The 21,028-nt window shown below is 36.7% G+C and overlaps 1 protein-coding gene across 1 annotated transcript; it reads right to left on the bottom strand.

Annotated features, from left to right (window-relative positions):
• Window positions 1-1,680: 1,680 nt before the first annotated feature.
• LOC102807274 (proton-coupled zinc antiporter SLC30A9, mitochondrial-like) lies at window positions 1,681-16,390 on the bottom strand. Its single transcript, XM_085498429.1, has 7 exons — window positions 16,341-16,390; window positions 15,678-15,853; window positions 14,982-15,053; window positions 13,837-14,110; window positions 9,517-9,646; window positions 8,054-8,167; window positions 1,681-1,892 (listed from the first exon to the last, which is right to left on the bottom strand). Exons 1-7 carry the CDS (start codon window positions 16,388-16,390, stop codon window positions 1,848-1,850), a joined length of 861 nt encoding a protein of 286 aa, XP_085354555.1. The 3' UTR covers window positions 1,681-1,847.
• Window positions 16,391-21,028: the final 4,638 nt, after the last annotated feature.

The following is a 21,028-nucleotide window of genomic DNA, read 5'->3' as shown; positions in this document are numbered from 1 at the left end:
ATGTAGAATCTATGTATCAAACACCTGATGTCTAGTTATGTTGAATTTATGCATCAAACACCTGATGTCTAGGTATGTAGAATCTATGTATCAAACACCTGATGTCTAGGTATGTAGAATCTATGCATCAAACACCTGATGTCTAGTTATGTTTAATTTATGTATCAAACACCTGATGTCTAGGTATGTAGAATCTATGTATCAAACACCTGATGTCTAGGTATGTTGAATCTATGCATCAAACACCTGATGTCTAGTTATGTAGAATCTATGTATCAAACACCTGATGTCTAGTTATGTTTAATTTATGTATCAAACACCTCATGTCTAGATATGTAGAATCTATGTATCAAACACCTGATGTCTAGGTATGTAGAATCTATGTATCAAACACCTGATGTCTAGGTATGTTGAATCTATGTATCAAACACCTGATGTCTAGGTATGTAGAATCTATGCATCAAACACCTCGTGTCTAGATATGTAGAATCTATGTATCAAACACCTGATGTCTAGGTATGTTGAATCTATGTATCAAACACCTGATGTCTAGGTATGTAGAATCTATGCATCAAACACCTCATGTCTAGTTATGTAGAATCTATGTATCAAACACCTGATGTCTAGGTATGTAGAATCTATGTATCAAACACCTGATGTCTAGGTATGTTGAATCTATGTATCAAACACCTGATGTCTAGGTATGTAGAATCTATGTATCAAACACCTCATGTCTAGGTATGTAGAATCTATGCATTAAACACCTGATGTCTAGTTATGTAGAATCTATGTATCAAATACCTCATATCTAGGTATGTAGAGTCTATTTATCAAACACCTGATGTCTAGTTATGTTGAATCTATGCATCAAACACCTGATGTCTAGGTATGTAGAATCTATATATCAAACACCTGATGTCTCGGTATATAGAATCTATGCATCAAACACCTGATGTCTAGGTATGTAGAATCTATGTATCAAACACCTGATGTCTTGGTATGTAGAATCTATGAATCAAACACCTGATGTCTAGGTATGTAGAATCTATGCATCAAACACCTGATGTCTAGGTACAATGTATGTTGAATCTATGCATCAAACACCTGATGTCTAGGTATGTTGAATCTAGGTCTCAGATCAGTAATGTCTAGATATGACAGGACTGAGCTATAAGAATAACCCCATGAGAAAAATTAGAATGAAATAACTGCAATGATTATTAAAATTATATAATTCCTGAACTCAGTGAACTTGTAGAGCAGGCAGATGAATTAGATGTTTGTCTTTTAGCTTCTGATGATTGCAAAATACTGAGCAAATATTGGTGTATGACACAGACCGGGGAAACTACTATCACATTCACTGATCCATATGCCATAAAAAAATGACATGCAAATAACTAACAACTTTAGAAACAGTCGAATTGACAGACATACAAAAACAATGCAGTTACATTTCATTTGATATTCATTTGATTTTTAACTTCAATGTTATGCACAGGGAATTCACTCCTAATCACATAATGAAATTTACAGTCAATAGCTAGAAATTCAGACCATCGTACCTAGGCATGAGTAAAATGGCACATAGCCAGTAGAATGTAGAATGGATTCTAGGCTGGAGTGGTGTGTTGTGTGTAGAAGGTCGCATAGATTCTAGGCAACAAAGTGACACACTAGTGTGGTCAATAACATTGTTAAATGCAGAATCCAATTCACGATTACATCGCTGAGTTGGTCAGGCAGTCAATTAACACAGCCATCATTGGTAGGTGTAAACATCACGATTACATCGCTGAGTTGGTCAGGCAGTCAATTAACACAGCCATCATTGGTAGGTGTAAACATCACAGTACTTCCAAATCAACGTGGCGAACCTCTGGGTTTCGTTTCTGTTGAGAATAAGATTACACAAAATTAACTTGGAGTAGTTCATAGCTATTTGTCCTCATCTTTTTTGGAGAGGTTCTCTAGGCAGGCATTTTTAACATTTTCACTCAAAATGTACTACTGTTAGCTGAAATATTTAATGCTATATTAGTAGTAAATCGTCAATAGAAGCACATATGAACCTAAATTTGCATTTATTGTGAGTTTGATTAAAATGAGTCTTATTTTGACCATAGACATACCTCTGTTAATTAGATAAACACATCATGTTCTATTAATAGAGCAATTATTGTATTAAAAATACATCTCCAATAGAGAAATAGGATTTTAAATAGGCACCATTTATTATGCTGACTTTCTAAATTATTCCATCCCATTCAATTAACAGTAGTAACACATAACTAAGGTTTTGTGATTTTACACAAGCCTTTTACATAACCATTAGCAAATGCCCTCTAAATCATGCATAATTTCCTTCAAGGTGGTATACTGTAGAATACTGTAAAACAGGTCTTTTTCGCGAGCATGTCTTTTTAGCGAATTTAGCGAGGGAACTAATTTGCTAAATTAAGATCTCGCTAATGACTTCATTATAAATTCAAAATGGCAGCCAAACAACGTCTTTTTCTCCACACACACACAATAATCTGGAGCACTTCCTTGACAGTTTTTCTTTGTTTTTATGGAAGTGATAACTGCACATTTGTTTTGGCAGGCGAAGGACAAGAATTGTGAAAACAGGATATCAACAATGACAAGAGAGATTCGCTAAATCAACATTATGCTATTACGTCATTTTACTGCAATTCGCTAAAATATTATGAGGCTTTTTCAACATGTTTTACAGTAATTTATTTTTGCTTGGAATTAATTTTCGCTGAAGGAAGATTCAGTGAAAACAAGTCATTGAAAATGACACAGTCCCTGTTAAATTTTTGAAAGTTCTCTTTGTGCTCGTCATATTAAAGCAGAGGAGTTGTCGCGAGCGTGTCCTTAAAACTTGTGTTCCAAGTGGCGTATACAACAGATTGTTTATTTACATCAAAACACGTGTTCCGTGTAGTAGTAATATGGCCAGAAATAAAAAACAGCCGTTATTCAGCCATCTTTGATCTGATTATGAAACACACTGATATATAGGATGTATGTGCCAAATACGAATGAAAATGGTACATAAATTGTGGAAATATAGTAGTAAGGCCAAAAAGTCAGATGGCTGTCAATTGGCCATCCTTGACCAGATTTTGAAACAAATTGTCATGGACATGCATCCTAACATGTATAAAGTACATGTATGTGCTAAATTTGAATGAAAACTGACAGAGCACGTCCAAGATACTGCATACAAAAATAAGATGCCTGCCAGTCGACCATCTTTGATCCAATTGCAAAATAAATCGTCATGGACATGTATCCTAACATGTATAATCTATGTACCAAGTTTGAATGACAACTGACAAAGCATGTCCAAAATACAACATTTTCAAAAAACAAGATGGCTGCCAGTCGGCCATTTTGAATCGAATCACTAAACCACTGCATGTGCATATGTCCCACATAAGGTACTAGGCACATGCAAAGAATGAACGGAATCGGTTCACAGGATTCTGAAATATGACTCTGGACAGACTGACACACGGACGGACGGACGGACAGACAGACAGACGGACATGTATCCTAACATGTATGCTCTATGTACTAAATTTGAATGAAAACTGACAAAGCATGTCCAAAATACAACATTTTAAAAAAACAAGAAGGCTGCCAGTCGGCCATCTTTGATCCAATTGTGAAATAAATCTTCATGGACATGTTTTTCAATGAAATTCAAATGTAACCATGATAGATTCTGACAAGCCAGATATTGAATGGAGCTCAAAATTGAAAATTTATGCAAACAAGACATGACATGTAATGTCATAGGCCCCGCTCAGAAAAAAAATAAAAAACTTATATTGAACTGGGTTTGTGTGAGAGTGAATTAATTCATTGTGAGCTGTATACAAATTCAATTATTAATTGTTCAGAATTGATGTGTTACAATTTTAGAGGGGTGGGGTAAAAAAAAAATATTCATTTGGCTTTTCTGAGACAATTTATAACTTGTTAAACATATAATGCAATGTGCACTTGTAAACAATTATAACCTGTCCCTGTACCAACTTTTAACAAAACTGGATGACACATATCAGAGAAAAAGCTTGTTTTTTTTCGATTTTTAAGGAAAAAAATTGCCTCCAAGCCGTAAAAATGTATTCAATCAAACAGGTCATGAATGACACTGCCTTCACTTGTTGTCATTTGAAAGTTGCAACATATAATTTGTCCAGTTTTTGGCATGGACATAAATTGGGAAACATGATTTCTATGGCATTTTCAAGTTTGTAGCACTCTCCATGCTGATCTCAGGAAGAACACCAGAGAGCAACAAACAAGTACAACAGGTAAAATGACATGTAAGTATGCAAATCACATCTGCAAATATGTTGAAGAGTCAGTGTTGTATCTGTTTGGATAAACTTCCTTGTACAACTGTATTCCTAATACGAGGACATTGTCAATCACAGAACTGTTCCAGCGAAAAACTTCTGATATTTTAAACAGTAACAGGGCAATGACACTGTTTGTCATACAAGTACTAGCACCAGATGAGGCACTGAGAAACTGCAATGATCCTTGGTGTACATTACATGTACCTGTGTCAACAACTTTACTTCCCATGTACTTCATGTACAGATCTACATGTAGTTTGTGGCACTAAATAAGGACAAGATTACTTCTCATACGACAATGATACAAATAAAGTGCAAGAATCCAGAAAAATATTATCAAGTTTTTATTATCATACATTAATATTAACAAATCGTGTGAAATTGAACTTTTATGTACAGAAAAACACATATTTATGCTTTGGTTGACAGCACTTCTCAAAGTAAAAAAAAGAGGACCTGCGAAACTTTATACAATTGTCAGACATGCAGCGAATAGTATGCTTTTGTAATATATGCAGTTCCAGTGGCTTTGCTTTCTGAGAAAAAAATTCTGGTTCTGCACCTGAAAAAAACAAAAAAACATTTAGTCAAAAGTAAGCAGACGTTGTAGCATATGTGCTCAATTAGAGAATTGAAGATATCATCACGAAATGAACAAATCTGAGAGAGGTTCACATGTAGTACCTATATATGTAGTATCAAAGCAATTGGACTTGCGGTTTTTAACAAGAAGTCGAAAATATCACTTTTTACCAAAAATCACAAAAATATTCATCAAAATTAGAGAATTGAAGATATCATCACAAAATGAACACATCTGAGAGAGGTCCACATGTAGTACCTATATATGTAATATCAAAGCAATTGGACTTGCGGTTTCCAACAAGAAGTCGAAAATATCACTTTTTATCAAAAATTACAAAATTATTCATCAAAATTAGAGAATTGAAGATATCATCATAAAATGAACAAATCTGAGAGAGGACCACATGTAGTACCTATATATGTAATATCAAAGCAATTGGACATGCGGTTTTTAACAAGAAGTCGGAAAGTTCACTTTTTACCAAAAATATTCACCAAAATTAGAGAATTGAAGATATCATCATGAAATGGACAAATCTGAGAGAGGTCTACCCAAGGTACATATACACCAAGTATCAAAGCATTCAGGCTTATGGTTTTCAAGAAGAAGTCGAAAAAGTAAAACATTGACACGGACGACAATCACTCATATGATAAGCTCCGCTCGACAAAGTAGACAGCGAAGCTAAAAAGATATTACTTAATATATTTATACCAGCCAGAAAGAAATTGCATTAGGAATATAAATGGACAACAATTGATGCATGTCTAGCAATATACTGTTTTAAAGGCCGCAAGATGTAATGAAGTAGCAAACCAATCACTACTCGAGTCAGACTGGCTGGAAAACTGCACAATACAATGTACATACAAAAATGTATGCAGATGATATATGAGCAACTCCACCAAATATAAAAATATTCTTTCCATAGTTATGACTCAAATGTGAATGTGATTTTCCACTCCTTAGCAATACTAGTTTGTGTATTGTATTGTACTGTATCGTACAAGTTCATTGTGATTCTAAATGTTTTTGTAATATTATTTAGCATTCTATTTAGTTGGTTAACTTTACTGTATCTTAATTAATGTAGTTTATTTTATTTTTATACGACCATAGAACAACTCACTGTAGTTTGTTTTAATGTTGAATAAATATTATAATATTATTATTATTAAAATCAGTCACAGTACAATGATGAGTAATTGCGCGAAATTGTTGCAAGGACAATACTTTTCTTGATTTGCGTGCCGTCGTGCGTCGATAAAAAATGCACGGAATGGTCGGCAGTACCGATCAAGTTCGTCTAGTAGTGTGACCTTCATGGCTGGCGAAAAGCAAGATGTGGTATAATCTTTTAAATAGGCGTCAAGGAGGAGTGAAATGCCTTAATTTGGTTCTACAATAGACGTCATGAAATATTGGAAAATTACAGTCAATCACAAAAACTGTTCACATGACAACAAAAAATATTCACTATATTTAATATGCATTATTTTTTTGTTAGTAGCAAATGATCACGGTACGGTAGCTTACTTGTTTTCGAAGTGTTGTAATTGTTGATTAGTACTCAGTAGTGATTATATTAACGTACAAAAAATAAATTCGTTGAATTATTATGAAATGCAAGTAAAATTCAACTTAGTTTTATCGTAAGCAAATGATTTCGGTTACATGCTAACGCTCGATGCGATATGATATCCGCCATGTTATCCATGCACAAGAGGCGTGTTTATTGACCAGATAGGTCAAGTCGCTAATCAACCAATCAAAATGCTGGATGGTGCCCATGTGCTCAAATTACCAATAAACATTTAAATATGTTAATGACAGTTCAGTGACCTCATGGTGAAAGCGACACGGAAGAGATTTATCGATGTTTTAGTGCGATCTTTTGGCTTCGTTTTTCATGGGAAAAAGGCATGATTGTTTTTTTTAAACGGCCCGATTTAGAAAAATAAATAAACGTACTGTCCCAAATAAGAGTGTACCGGGTGGAATTTTTAGGGGGAAAAAATAAACGTACCAGTACGTTTATTTGGGACATGTAGTGTTCTGGGCAAGCTCTCCGAGTAGCGACATATTTTTAACTTCACATATGGTGTGATCAGTGGATTACGTAAATAAACCAACACTTTCAATGAGTACATGCCGACCCAACTAAACTTATTTATGGCTGTTTATGAACAGCGAGGACGCATCTCATAGAACAATAGCTGTGGAAATCATAATGTAAATAAATGTTGCGGAAATCAAGCATGGCGATAATGATTTTGAGCGAGCCAGAGTCTGGCAAGCGTCTCAGAGCAGCATTGCGCCGACACCACCATGACGTTTGAATCCCGGAGAGAGCACTGCAAACCTCTTAAATCACGAGGTAAACTTTCAATTTACACAATACATAATCAGTTCCTACAACAATAATAAAAAGGCAGTTTTTCTGGCGAAACTCTCGCCAGGTTAGCAATAGTTTCTCACGATCACCAAACCCGAGACACAAACCATAATTCAAAGTGTATAAATACCATAACAAGCACAGTTTCTTACCTTTGAAATTGATGAGACACAATTTTGTCCATATACGCGTTGCGCAAATAAAGATACAATTCTGGAATACAATATCCTCACACAAAAATGACTGTGATTTCCATCGGGACGAGAACTGCGTATGCGTCATCAAAACTCAGATTAAACTCGGGTAATTTCGGGAAAAGTCGGATTTTCCAGCAATTTTGAAGGAAAAATGTTAAAAATCAAAGAAAAATACAGTGAAACTTGAAAGAATCGAAAAAATAACTTGATGTGCATAATAGCACCATCAATTCCTGTCTCTGTACCAACTCTGAACTGAATTGGATCACACATGTGTGAGAAAAAGCTAGTAACGTGAAAATGTGCACACACGGATGCACAGACACGACCCAAATTAATACCCCCTGCCCGGATCGCAGATCAGGCAGGGGGCGAATTACCTCACTAATATACAGTGTAGGGTAAAGTCAATAAATTAGTTTGGTCTGCAATGATCAAACAACTTTGTATGACCACAATCATTCATAAAAGTCTTTTAGCTGACATACAATACCTTCAACTCTTTTTCAATTCTATCGACTTCTTCTCCAAGTCCATTTACAATTCTTTCTCCATGAGACAACATAAAAAATTCCATCTCTTCCATAGATTTAAAACTTTGTACTTCCTGAAAAACAGTAAATAAACAAACATGATTCATCAGATAATGAAGGAAAACTGAAACAATTAAAATACAAAGTTGGTAAAACAAGCATTTGTAAAATGTAAAATTTTAAACTATGGAGCGGCAGTTATAGGAAATCGGTATTGTAAACCAATTGAAGATGTTCAGTTAAAGTGGTGTAAATATATATTAGGTGTGGGGCAAAATACAGCCAACAATGCAGTTATGGGTGAACTCAGACGATATCCACTTAGTATTGGCAGAAATCTAATCCGTATTAAATTTTGGAAACATATTCTGATGTCATCTAATCGACTCGTTTACAAAGCCTATAGAGAATCTGAAAAAATGGCACAGATAGGAAAGCCATGTTTTGCTTTAGCTATTAAGAAATTATTAATTAAACACAATATGCATACTGTTTGGGAGAATAGGTTTATCTCCCAAATTATCGATGAAACAACGTTGTTAATTGGAAAGAAAGAGAGAGATTGTTATTTCAAAAGTTGGAAAGATGCTTTATTTGACGATGTTCGTAGATCCCCAAACAGTAGAAATAAGTTACGAACGTTTTGCCAATTTAAAACAAATATTGTTTATGAGAATTATTTGGATATCGTTCGTGTTCCCCTGTACAGACAAGCTTTAATTAAACTCCGGTGCTCTAATCATAAGTTACACATTGAGACCGGTAGATATTATGGAACTCCAGTGGAAAATAGAACCTGCCAAATATGTATAGATGCTGTTGAAGATGAAACTCATTTACTGGTAGTTTGTCCAGCATATAACCATATTCGAAAACCGCTTTTTGATCGAATTAACCGCATTGAACCACAATTCGAGTTCCTTTAGCCTATCCGTATACTTACTTATTTTTTTTCTCAGGATAACCATGAAATCATCCAAAGTATTGCAAGATTTGTATACACAGCTTTTCAGATTAGATATAATTTGTTAGTGTGAGTTCTCCAATAGATGAGTTGTATATGTGTGTGTATGTGTATATATATATAATACTTTATTTTATTGAGGCGATTAAAGTCACGCCTGTAACTTTCGCATTGTAACCTGTTCCCCAAGGTTAGTGGGGTATATTTCTTTAGAGAAATGGAAATAAAATAATAATAATAATAATACACTACTAGTATCACATTGCCAGCTGAAAGCCTCTATGGATAGCAAAATGAACAGCAATTTTTTTTTTATGAAAACTGAAATTGAAAACACACACACACACACACACACACCCCCACCCCCCACACCCCCCATACACACACACACACACACATAAACATTGATTTGGAGAACAACTTGACCTAAAACGTTTTTTTGCTGGCATTATATCTTACTTTCAGTATCTGTTCTAAATCTTGATTATCGAGGTAAGATCTAGTAATCTCTCGTCCATCAAAATCTACTTCTGCTTTGAAGCGTACAGTATTCACTCCCATATGAGTAGCCTTGATATCATGAACACCTCTGTAATACAGTAATCATAATATCACGTTTATATATACAGTATTCACTCCCATATGAGTAGCCTTGATATCATGAACACCTCTGTAATACAGTAATCATAATATCACGTTTATATATACAGAATTCACTCCCATATGAGTAGCCTTGATATCATGAACACCTCTGTAATACAGTAATCATAATATCACGTTTATATATACAGTATTCACTCCCATATGAGTAGCCTTGATATCATGAACACCTCTGTAATACAGTAATCATAATATCACGTTTATATATACAGAATTCACTCCCATATGAGTAGCCTTGATATCATGAACACCTCTGTAATACAGTAATCATAATATCACGTTTATATATACAGTATTCACTCCCATATGAGTAGCCTTGATATCATGAACACCTCTGTAATACAGTAATCATAATATCACGTTTATATATACAGAATTCACTCCCATATGAGTAGCCTTGATATCATGGACACCTCTGTAATACAGTAATCATAATATCACGTTTATATATACAGAATTCACTCCCATATGAGTAGCCTTGATATCATGAACACCTCTGTAATACAGTAATCATAATATCACGTTTATATATACAGTATTCACTCCCATATGAGTAGCCTTGATATCATGAACACCTCTGTAATACAGTAATCATAATATCACGTTTATATATACAGTATTCACTCCCATATGAGTAGCCTTGATATCATGGACACCTCTGTAATACAGTAATCATAATATCACGTTTATATATACAGTATTCACTCCCATATGAGTAGCCTTGATATCATGAACACCTCTGTAATACAGTAATCATAATATCACGTTTATATATACAGTATTCACTCCCATATGAGTAGCCTTGATATCATGAACACCTCTGTAATACAGTAATCATAATATCACGTTTATATATACAGTATTCACTCCCATATGAGTAGCCTTGATATCATGGACACCTCTGTAATACAGTAATCATAATATCACGTTTATATATACAGTATTCACTCCCATATGAGTAGCCTTGATATCATGAACACCTCTGTAATACAGTAATCATAATATCACGTTTATATATACAGTATTCACTCCCATATGAGTAGCCTTGATATCATGAACACCTCTGTAATACAGTAATCATAATATCACGTTTATATATACAGTATTCACTCCCATATGAGTAGCCTTGATATCATGGACACCTCTGTAATACAGTAATCATAATATCACGTTTATATATACAGTATTCACTCCCATATGAGTAGCCTTGATATCATGAACACCTCTGTAATACATTAATCATAATATTATGTTTATATATACAGTATTCACTCCCATATGAGTAGCCTTGATATCATGAACACCTCTGTAATACAGTAATCATAATATCACGTTTATATATACAGTATTCACTCCCATATGAGTAGCCTTGATATCATGAACACCTCTGTAATACAGTAATCATAATATTATGTTTATATATACAGTATTCACTCCCATATGAGTAGCCTTGATATCATGAACACCTCTGTAATACAGTAATCATAATATTATGTTTATATATACAGTATTCACTCCCATATGAGTAGCCTTGATATCATGAACACCTCTGTAATACAGTAATCATAATATTATGTTTATATATACAGTATTCACTCCCATATGAGTAGCCTTGATATCATGAACACCTCTGTAATACAGTAATCATAATATCACGTTTATATATACAGTATTCACTCCCATATGAGTAGCCTTGATATCATGAACACCTCTGTAATACAGTAATCATAATATCACGTTTATATATACAGTATTCACTCCCATATGAGTAGCCTTGATATCATGAACACCTCTGTAATACAGTAATTATAATATTATGTTTATATATACAGTATTCACTCCCATATGAGTAGCCTTGATATCATGAACACCTCTGTAATACAGTAATCATAATATTATGTTTATATATACAGTATTCACTCCCATATGAGTAGCCTTGATATCATGAACACCTCTGTAATACAGTAATCATAATATTATGTTTATATATACAGTATTCACTCCCATATGAGTAGCCTTGATATCATGAACACCTCTGTAATACAGTAATCATAATATTATGTTTATATATACAGTATTCACTCCCATATGAGTAGCCTTGATATCATGAACACCTCTGTAATACAGTAATCATAATATCACGTTTATATATACAGTATTCACTCCCATATGAGTAGCCTTGATATCATGAACACCTCTGTAATACAGTAATCATAATATCACGTTTATATATACAGTATTCACTCCCATATGAGTAGCCTTGATATCATGAACACCTCTGTAATACAGTAATCATAATATCACGTTTATATATACAGTATTCACTCCCATATGAGTAGCCTTGATATCATGAACACCTCTGTAATACAGTAATCATAATATCACGTTTATATATACAGTATTCACTCCCATATGAGTAGCCTTGATATCATGAACACCTCTGTAATACAGTAATCATAATATCATGTTTATATATACAGTATTCACTCCCATATGAGTAGCCTTGATATCATGAACACCTCTGTAATACAGTAATCATAATATCACGTTTATATATACAGTATTCACTCCCATATGAGTAGCCTTGATATCATGAACACCTCTGTAATACAGTAATCATAATATTATGTTTATATATACAGTATTCACTCCCATATGAGTAGCCTTGATATCATGAACACCTCTGTAATACAGTAATCATAATATCATGTTTATATATACAGTATTCGCTCCCATATGAGTAGCCTTGATATCATGAACACCTCTGTAATACAGTAATCATAATATCACGTTTATATATATAGTATTCACTCCCATATGAGTAGCCTTGATATCATGAACACCTCTGTAATACAGTAATCATAATATCATGTTTATATATACAGTATTCACTCCCATATGAGTAGCCTTGATATCATGAATACAGTAATCATAATATCACGTTTATATATACAGTATTCACTCCCATATGAGTAGCCTTGATATCATGAACACCTCTGTAATACAGTAATCATAATATCACGTTTATATATACAGTATTCACTCCCATATGAGTAGCCTTGATATCATGAACACCTCTGTAATACAGTAATCATAATATCACGTTTATATATACAGTATTCACTCCCATATGAGTAGCCTTGATATCATGAACACCTCTGTAATACAGTAATCATAATATCATGTTTATATATACAGTATTCACTCCCATATGAGTAGCCTTGATATCATGAACACCTCTGTAATACAGTAATCATAATATCACGTTTATATATACAGAATACCTGGAACGGATTCATAGTGGTGGACCATGTACTGATATCATAAACAATGACATTCTAAAGCTGGTATTCAACCATTACAGTATTGTTTTAACACAGCATACCCTTCCTTTATAAAATGAGGAATTTCAATATACAGTAAAACAACACTCATAGAACACTTGTATAACAACCACTTCAATAAAATAATCAATATATGTAGGTTGGATTATCTTTTCAGGACAAAGTGTTGTGTGAATCAACTGGAACATTTTCCAATTTGTCCTGAAAATACCCCTGAAATGTGCTTGAACCATATAACTCTGTCCCTTGAAGCTGTGTAACTTAGTATATATTCCAAGTTTGAATGAAATTGGTGAATGCATTCGCAAAAACAGGCAATAACATTATTTTAGACAAAAAATTACGCTTTTTACCTAAAAATGTCCCTAAATGTGCATGAATCATATCAGACAGAAACTAACAATTATGAAATGGTACTGTTGCAACAAAAACTCATTTATGGATCAAAATGAAATAACTTTGACTAGAAAATTAAAAATTGTTTCACAAACAGGATACTTATTATTACTTTGGTCTCTAATCATAATGAATCTACTAAAAATGTGATCACACAGGACATGTGGTCTTTATATAGAGGTGATCACTATTACAGCTTTGACTATAAGGAGTGCATGCAGTTCTATTTGGTTGTTTATAACATTTCCATATTACCGGAGTGTATATTACTATATCTGTTCTTAACACAAATTATCATAACATAGTAAACCAACAACCAATTCTCTAATGTAAACAAGATGCAATGTACAATAAGTTTCACTCAATGTAACAGACTTACCTCACCATGCGGTCATTTTCCAGAGATTCACTGATCTTCTTTAGTGAATCATCCGAGATAGCACGACCAATCAGAGCTTCTGAATTACTGTAGATAAGAAATGACGCTACAACAGCCAATAGACTTCCAATACAGAGTGATCCAATGCAATCATACAGAGGGTTACCTGTATAGGAAGTTAATCCCATACAACTTGCTGCTATAATAACACCAAGAACTGCTGCTGCATCTTCAAGTAAAACAACATTGACACTGGGATCCCGTGCTTCTAAAACTGTAGAGATAAATGGGGCATGTCATTTACCAGGGACAATTTTGCACTGAACTCAAATTACATCCTCAGAATTCAGGTAAATATTCATCAGATCAATACAGTTGAAAGTCTTTGAAATTCTTACTAAATTTTTGGCATGAACATGTTATTTTTTGATGCGGATTACAGAGTTAATACATGAGACTCTAAAGGGAAAGTAAAACGCAACTCTTTCAATTAGAAAATGTATCAGGAAGTACATTTCAAAAAAAATAAGCAGTCTATCCCCTGATATAGCTAGTTGCATAATGAGAAAGAAATATAAAATTAATCAGTATATTCACTAGAATGAGAAATTAATGTTATTGACACTAATTTGATAGAGGAATGAATCAAATCCAACAGACAGTGGACCATTTAAAGTAGCTACATATAAAATATCTAAGCAATCAAGTTTTCAAATAATTATTTTTTTTTACCAAAAATTTTCTAAAAACAGAATTGTAGGTATCTTCACATAATGAACCAATCTGATAAAGTCCCCCAAGAGAATCTACAGTACTTATACAGTATTAAAAAAATCTGGTCAGTCAATGTTACTGCTACTAGGAACTACACAAATACATGTAAATCTGACACACCGAAATATGGGTGCAAAATTTGTCCTATCGCTCGATGTGTATATGATAACTACATGCTAGTTTCTGGGCCCATTTCACGTTTGCAAATAGAACGTTTTAGATAATGCAGCACATTTGGACATGGTTTAGGTGCTACAAAGTTATTTCTGCGTCTCACAGTTTAAATACACACTTACTTATGGGTTTGTCATGAAACTGGTCAAAATTCTGTGGTATATTCATACAGTATATATATGTAAATACAGACTTACTGTATCTCTTAAGGGACTGTCCCCTGGCAAGGGCGCTCTTCTTAAGAGTATTATGTGCCACTAACAAGGTAGCTGAAACATAATGATAAAAATAAATGTAGTAAACACAACATGTGACTACAGACAGACATGGACGAACAGACATCGGTGCAACATTACATCCTGTTTGTTCTTGTGCACACAGGAGCTAATAACAAAACAAGATTTTATGTTCTTTGTTTGTTTGTACCTAAAATCATGTTCCTGAAAACACTATAGAATGTTAGCTTCACAACAGTGCAATAGTTATTTGGCCAATCACATGCAAACCATTCTGCATGAACAAATCAAAAATTGTTTCAAGTGAGAGTACTGTATAACACAGTGCACCTAACTCAATCTTATTTTTGGGTCCAGCTCAAAAAAATCATTAAAAATGGGCTCTGACTGTTTTTGTGATATAAAATTTACTGTGCTTGCTCTATTAAAAATGCATCTCCAGTAGAAGCACACATAAATGTAATTTTTGCTTCATTAAAACCAAAAACACAGGGGTTATAAATAGTTAGTAACATACATGTATGCGCTCACATAAAATCAATAAAGTCATACACAAATTTTATCTATTCAGTATACAATAAACTATTTGTTTATGTGCATGTCTATAAGAGAAAGCATATACAGTGCATGAAAATTCATGTTAACAAATTACCATACCTCCTTCAGATAACAAGGATCCTGCTAATATAGTATACGCCCACATTAATGATTGGATTGGTTCAGGATCAATCATACCCATTATACCATGATACCAAGCCACGCCTGAACCAAGGCAGAAGATACCAACACCACTGATTAAGGAACTGACATAACGTAGATTACTGAATCCATACCTAGAGAACAAATAAAGGTTAACAAAATGGCAGTCACGAACAACATTGCTTTGTTTTGTCATATACCGTACTCGTCCGCGTTAGCGCCCATGCCCGGTCAAGCGCCCAACCCCCACTTTTGCGCAATTTTTATATTCGAGGTCACATTCGGCACCCCTTCAAAACGCCATTAATTTAAAACTTGGTCTTTGATCATTACTTAACGAATACTGGTAATCGTTTTTTATATCATGATACAGCGTGGATATCGACCGCCGTGAACATGTTGTGAATGCGTAGACCACACGATAACTGTGCGTAAACTATGCTTCCACAATGACCTGTTAATAAAAGTAAAATGCAGTAAATATTTCATGCCGTATTCAGTTTACCGATAAAAATTGCTAGTTACCATTTAAAAAAACACAAAAACATGTTGTTTATTCGCCGAAATCAATTCCAACAGATCGTACTTCGACATCGATAATTCACTTCCGCATTGAGTTACCTGAGAGTCTTCGGGAATTTCTGAAGAATTGCGTCGGTACCACAAATCATTTTGATTTAGGCGAGGGTTCTCCGAACCCGCCTATTCACATAGTTCATACCCACCATAGACTCCGGGTCCCCCCCCAACCTCCCCACTTCCGTCGCATTGGTCTAAGTCCTCGAGGCGGAGAGAAAGGAACCAGAGTGATGGACGGCTACCTGTGGCGCTGCCAGGTGGCCTCGGTCACGTGGGTTCGTGGCGTAAGGGGTAAAAGAATCTTGAGGTCATGGGGCTTCCCCTGACTTGGATTCTATCTCTCAGTCACCGGCAGAATCGCTGATTATTGCCTACAGTTCAAAATAGTCATTTTGACTGACTGGAGTCTATGGTGGGTAATTGAACGTAGTGAATTTAGGCGAGGGTTCTCCGAACCCGCCTATTCACATAGTTCATACCCACCATAGACTCCAGTCAGTCAAAATGACTATTTTGAACTGACTGGAGTCTATGGTGGGTAATTGAACGTAGTGAATTTAGGCGAGGGTTCTCCGAACCCGCCTATTCACATAGTTCATACCCACCATAGACTCCAGTCAGTCAAAATGACTATTTTGAACTGTAGGCAGAGTCAGACACCAATAGGTGGCGGGTTTTTCCGAGCAAACAGAAAAAAAAGGAGAATGATGAAAGACTTTTCCCCAGTCCGGGATGAAAACACACCCAAAAACCTAAGTTAAGACCCAAGAAGGGTGGTGTCTTACCTTGCCTGTGCTGTCCCCGAAGCAAGAAGCCAATGCTGCTGTGGTGACAGGGTTCGGTGTGCCCGAGAAAGCTAGACCCCAGCCGAATTCGGGGGTGATAAGCTTGAAGTAGGACCGAAACAGTTCGCATGAGGGCGTAGGTCGACCGAAGCGAAACCTGGGAGCTTCCAGGAAGTGCTAGTGGAACAGACAATCTGCCTGCAAAAATGCCGAGACTGATTTATCGCCTATGCGCAGAGGCCCCTGTGGTTGTTCGGGCTGGGTCAGCAAACAAGGCCTGACCCGCTACGATGGGGCCTGACCTGAAGAGACCCTGCTCAATAGATTGGGTGTCTTTTAGGTACATGTAGTAGTTGATGAAGACGTTCCGCGTTCTCCAGAAGCCTGCCCTCAGAATGTGTTTGAGGGGGCACCTGACGCTAGCGCTAGTGAGTTAGCAATCGCACAGACCTCATGTTCTCGTACTTGGTGTCTCTGCAAGGTCTGTGTTGAGGAGGATAGTGTATTATAGACCTCCAGTACAGTCGCAGTAATCCACCTGGAGATGGAAGTCGGGGAAGCCGGCTTATCCTGTTTGCCAGGGCCGTAACACAAAAACATGTGTTTGGTTCCCCGTCTAGAAAACCTGGTACGGTTCTCGTGGCAACTCAGCGCTCGGACCGGGCAGAGAAGCAATTCCTCCTGATCCTCCGGACTGACAATATTTGCCAGCCGGGGGATGACGATCGGTTGAGGATCGTGTCCTGGGATTTGGTTCTTGGCGAGAAATCTGATTCGTGTCTTTAGTACAACTTGATCGTCCATAAAAGTGGCACAACAGGACAGTGCGCGCCTAGCTCTGATCGGCGCCTACCTGAGGCAAGGGCCAGTAGGAAGACTATTTTCCACATCAAAAATTTGAGTGGTGCTGATTGGAGAGCCTCAAAGGGCGGTCTGCTTAGAGAAGACAACACAGCCGACGAGTCCCAGTTGGACGGCTCCCTTGTATGGGGTCTTGGCGTCTGGAAAGCAGTAAATAGTCTCCCAATAATAGGACAATCGGCTAGTCTTGTTCCCGTACGTTCTGAGTGGTGGGGGACAAGACCGACCTGTAGCCAACGCTCGCTGTGTAGAACAAACCCACTTCGTCAAACAGGTGGACGAAGGAGCCTGCTACCTGGCCAATAGAGGGATGGTATGGATCAATCTCCCTTCCGCTACACCAATCAGTGTATGCTTGCGGCCTAGAAATGTAGGCCGCGTAGGTGGAATCCCTGTTTGCCCTGGCCAGGACGTTGGCAGCCTGCTCAGATAAGGCTTTCGTATGTGCGGGTCTACTGAGAGCCTCTATGTGTGCAAGTGATACCTGCTGGGCTCGTTGGTAGTGCGCCGTCTGGTTGGGACGGAAGGTCCGGTAAGTCCGGAAGCACTGCTGACGCTTCGACTAGCATTTCCAACAGAAGTGGAAACTAGGCTTTGCTTGGCCAATTGGGTGCAACCCATGATAATATGCGGGTGTGCCCCTGTCGAAGTTTTCTCCGGTGCCCGGTGAACTAGCGGGAAGGGAGGAAAGGCGTACACAACAACCTTGGACCGTCCCACGGCCGAAACAGCCTAGAGGCTACCCACTGGGGTATCAGCTACTCCGTGTTCTGGAGACAGAGCCGCCCTGAAAGGGCGTCGCCAGATAGTGGACTTGCTAAGACCCCAAAATGATAAAAAACCTGCACTTTTTAGTACAAACATCCCACTTGGCGTTAAGGTAGTCTATGACCATATGAAACATTTAAGATATGGACACAAGCTGTGGTGACCTTCTTTTAACCCTCATTTACATAAATTCAAGATGGCCGCCACGAGCAAATAGTATCTTGATGTATTTTTCCATATCTCTGGTTCTAGTCAGGATATTTGTAATATGTAAGGTTCTTAATGTGTGTTTTTGATGACAGATTATCTGATAAGAAAGTAACTTGGGTGCTACGAGATCAATTTATGTCCCTACAGCGTCGTTCAAAGATAATTTTATCAAGTTTTTGGCAAAATTTACAAATGACCTAACAACTCTCAATATAAATATGGAAAACTTAGTTTTAAAATTTATGTTAAACATGTTGAGCTGTTAAACATCTGTTACCATGGAGATGTAGTTTGACGGTTTTATGTTGCAGATTAAATATCGTAATCATTATTTGGTTATATTGTGAGCCTTTGAAGAAATATCGTATTAATGTATGGATTAAATATTTGGTCATCACACAAGTAGTTTGAAACCCGCATTTTCAGTTGATTTATGTAAATACTATTTCTATTCTTATGTTATTCAGCAATGAAACATGGATGTAGAAGTAGATAGCATCTAGAGACACCAGGATTTGGCAGCTTTGTTTCATCTGTCAATCTGCCACTTTAAGCCTTCTCTTAACAAACGTGTGTCAGTGAATACTAGCCCAGTTGAACTCGAAGAGTAAGTAAGGGTAACATTTTCACAGGTTGGTGATATTTGTCCCCCAAAGAAGACTCACCCGAAGAGAGAAGACTATGCCTGCTCTGTGAAAAGGCTGGTGGAAAAAAGTTAAGGAAGGCTGCCACATTCGAACTTGGCACCAAAGTAAGAAGATGTGCTGTGATTATTGGTGACAAGGCACTTATTGGGAAGCTCACCTCAGGGGACATGGTTGCCATAGATGCGGTGTACAATCTGTCATGTCTTACTAAGCTTTACAGAGATGCTGCAATAATTTAATCTACAAAGGATGATGATGACCAGCAAACTAAATTCCAGAAAGCACAAGCGTTTTCCGACTTGGTGTACTGTTTTCAAGATGGCAGCTCTTGTTAATCTGTATTCTTCTCGCCTAGTCTCCCTTGGCTTGAATGATTATGTTCACACATCTCGTCTTCGCCACATAGTGGTAATTGCAGTTCCAGATCTTATTAAAGTCAAATGTTCGTCAAGTCGCACTGATTTAGCATTTGGTGAGGATTTCAGTCTAGCCCTACTAGAGATATCAGCTGGAATTTTGAGATAACAGTTCTGGTCAAAGCAGCAAAGATTCTGAGAAAACATGTATTCAACATGAAGTATGATTTCAATGGACATTTTCCACCAGATAGTGAAGTAAAGCCAGTACCATAAATACTCCTGTCCTTCCAGCAGATGGTGTTAGATGGACCTGCAATAATGATACCAGCTTCAGAACATGTACCCACCTGCACTTTCAATTCACAGCTCATCATATACAACTCTGTGAAGCAACGCTCGACCAACCCTGGCCGAATTCCACGTCATAATCGCGAACGTGAGAATTCACTTGTATATATTGTCCTAAAGATCTATGCAAACCCCAGAAAGAAAGCCTTGTTGATTTCATGCATGAGCATACTCTCGCTTGCGGACAATATCAACTGATCTCGCTTTTATGAAAAAAGAGGTATAGTCATTCCTGTGCAAGCTCGTCATGTGGTCTTCGCGACAAATGCCTCTGACAACATCGACCACAACCCACGTGCAATGACAAGCAAGTCAAGTTTTCATGGATCTTGTCTGTCTATTCTTCAATTTCCTACTGCTGGCAATGCTGGCACTAAAATTAGTCAAGATTGAATACTCAACCTAAAAGTGATGGGCAAGAAGGGGATCTTCTTCTTCTTCTTCCACAGTCCTACACAACCATGGAAGAGGTTGCTTTACCCAATGATGAGGTTATTTATGTGGCGCCCCCTCTAATGACGACCTTGCAAGATACCTTCCAGTGGTTAGAGCATGCAAGTAAGATCTACCTCAAAGATCAGCTCAGCAACAGTGATTGGATCTCCTGGGCAGCATACCATGTAAGTCAAACGGTTGAAATCCCTACTGTTACACCATCCTTCATGCTGCCATTGTTCAGGGAGTCAATTCCCGATCTGTGTCAGAGAACCCTAATGATCTCCCTCTCAGCTTTGATGCCTGGGCCAATCAAT

Source organism: Saccoglossus kowalevskii, chromosome 4 (genome assembly GCF_978046115.1).
Source record: "Saccoglossus kowalevskii chromosome 4, keSacKowa6.1, whole genome shotgun sequence".
Taxonomy (NCBI): Eukaryota; Metazoa; Hemichordata; class Enteropneusta; family Harrimaniidae; genus Saccoglossus; species Saccoglossus kowalevskii.
Note: the sequence above shows the minus strand (reverse complement) of the source record. Positions and strands in the feature narration are given on the sequence as shown.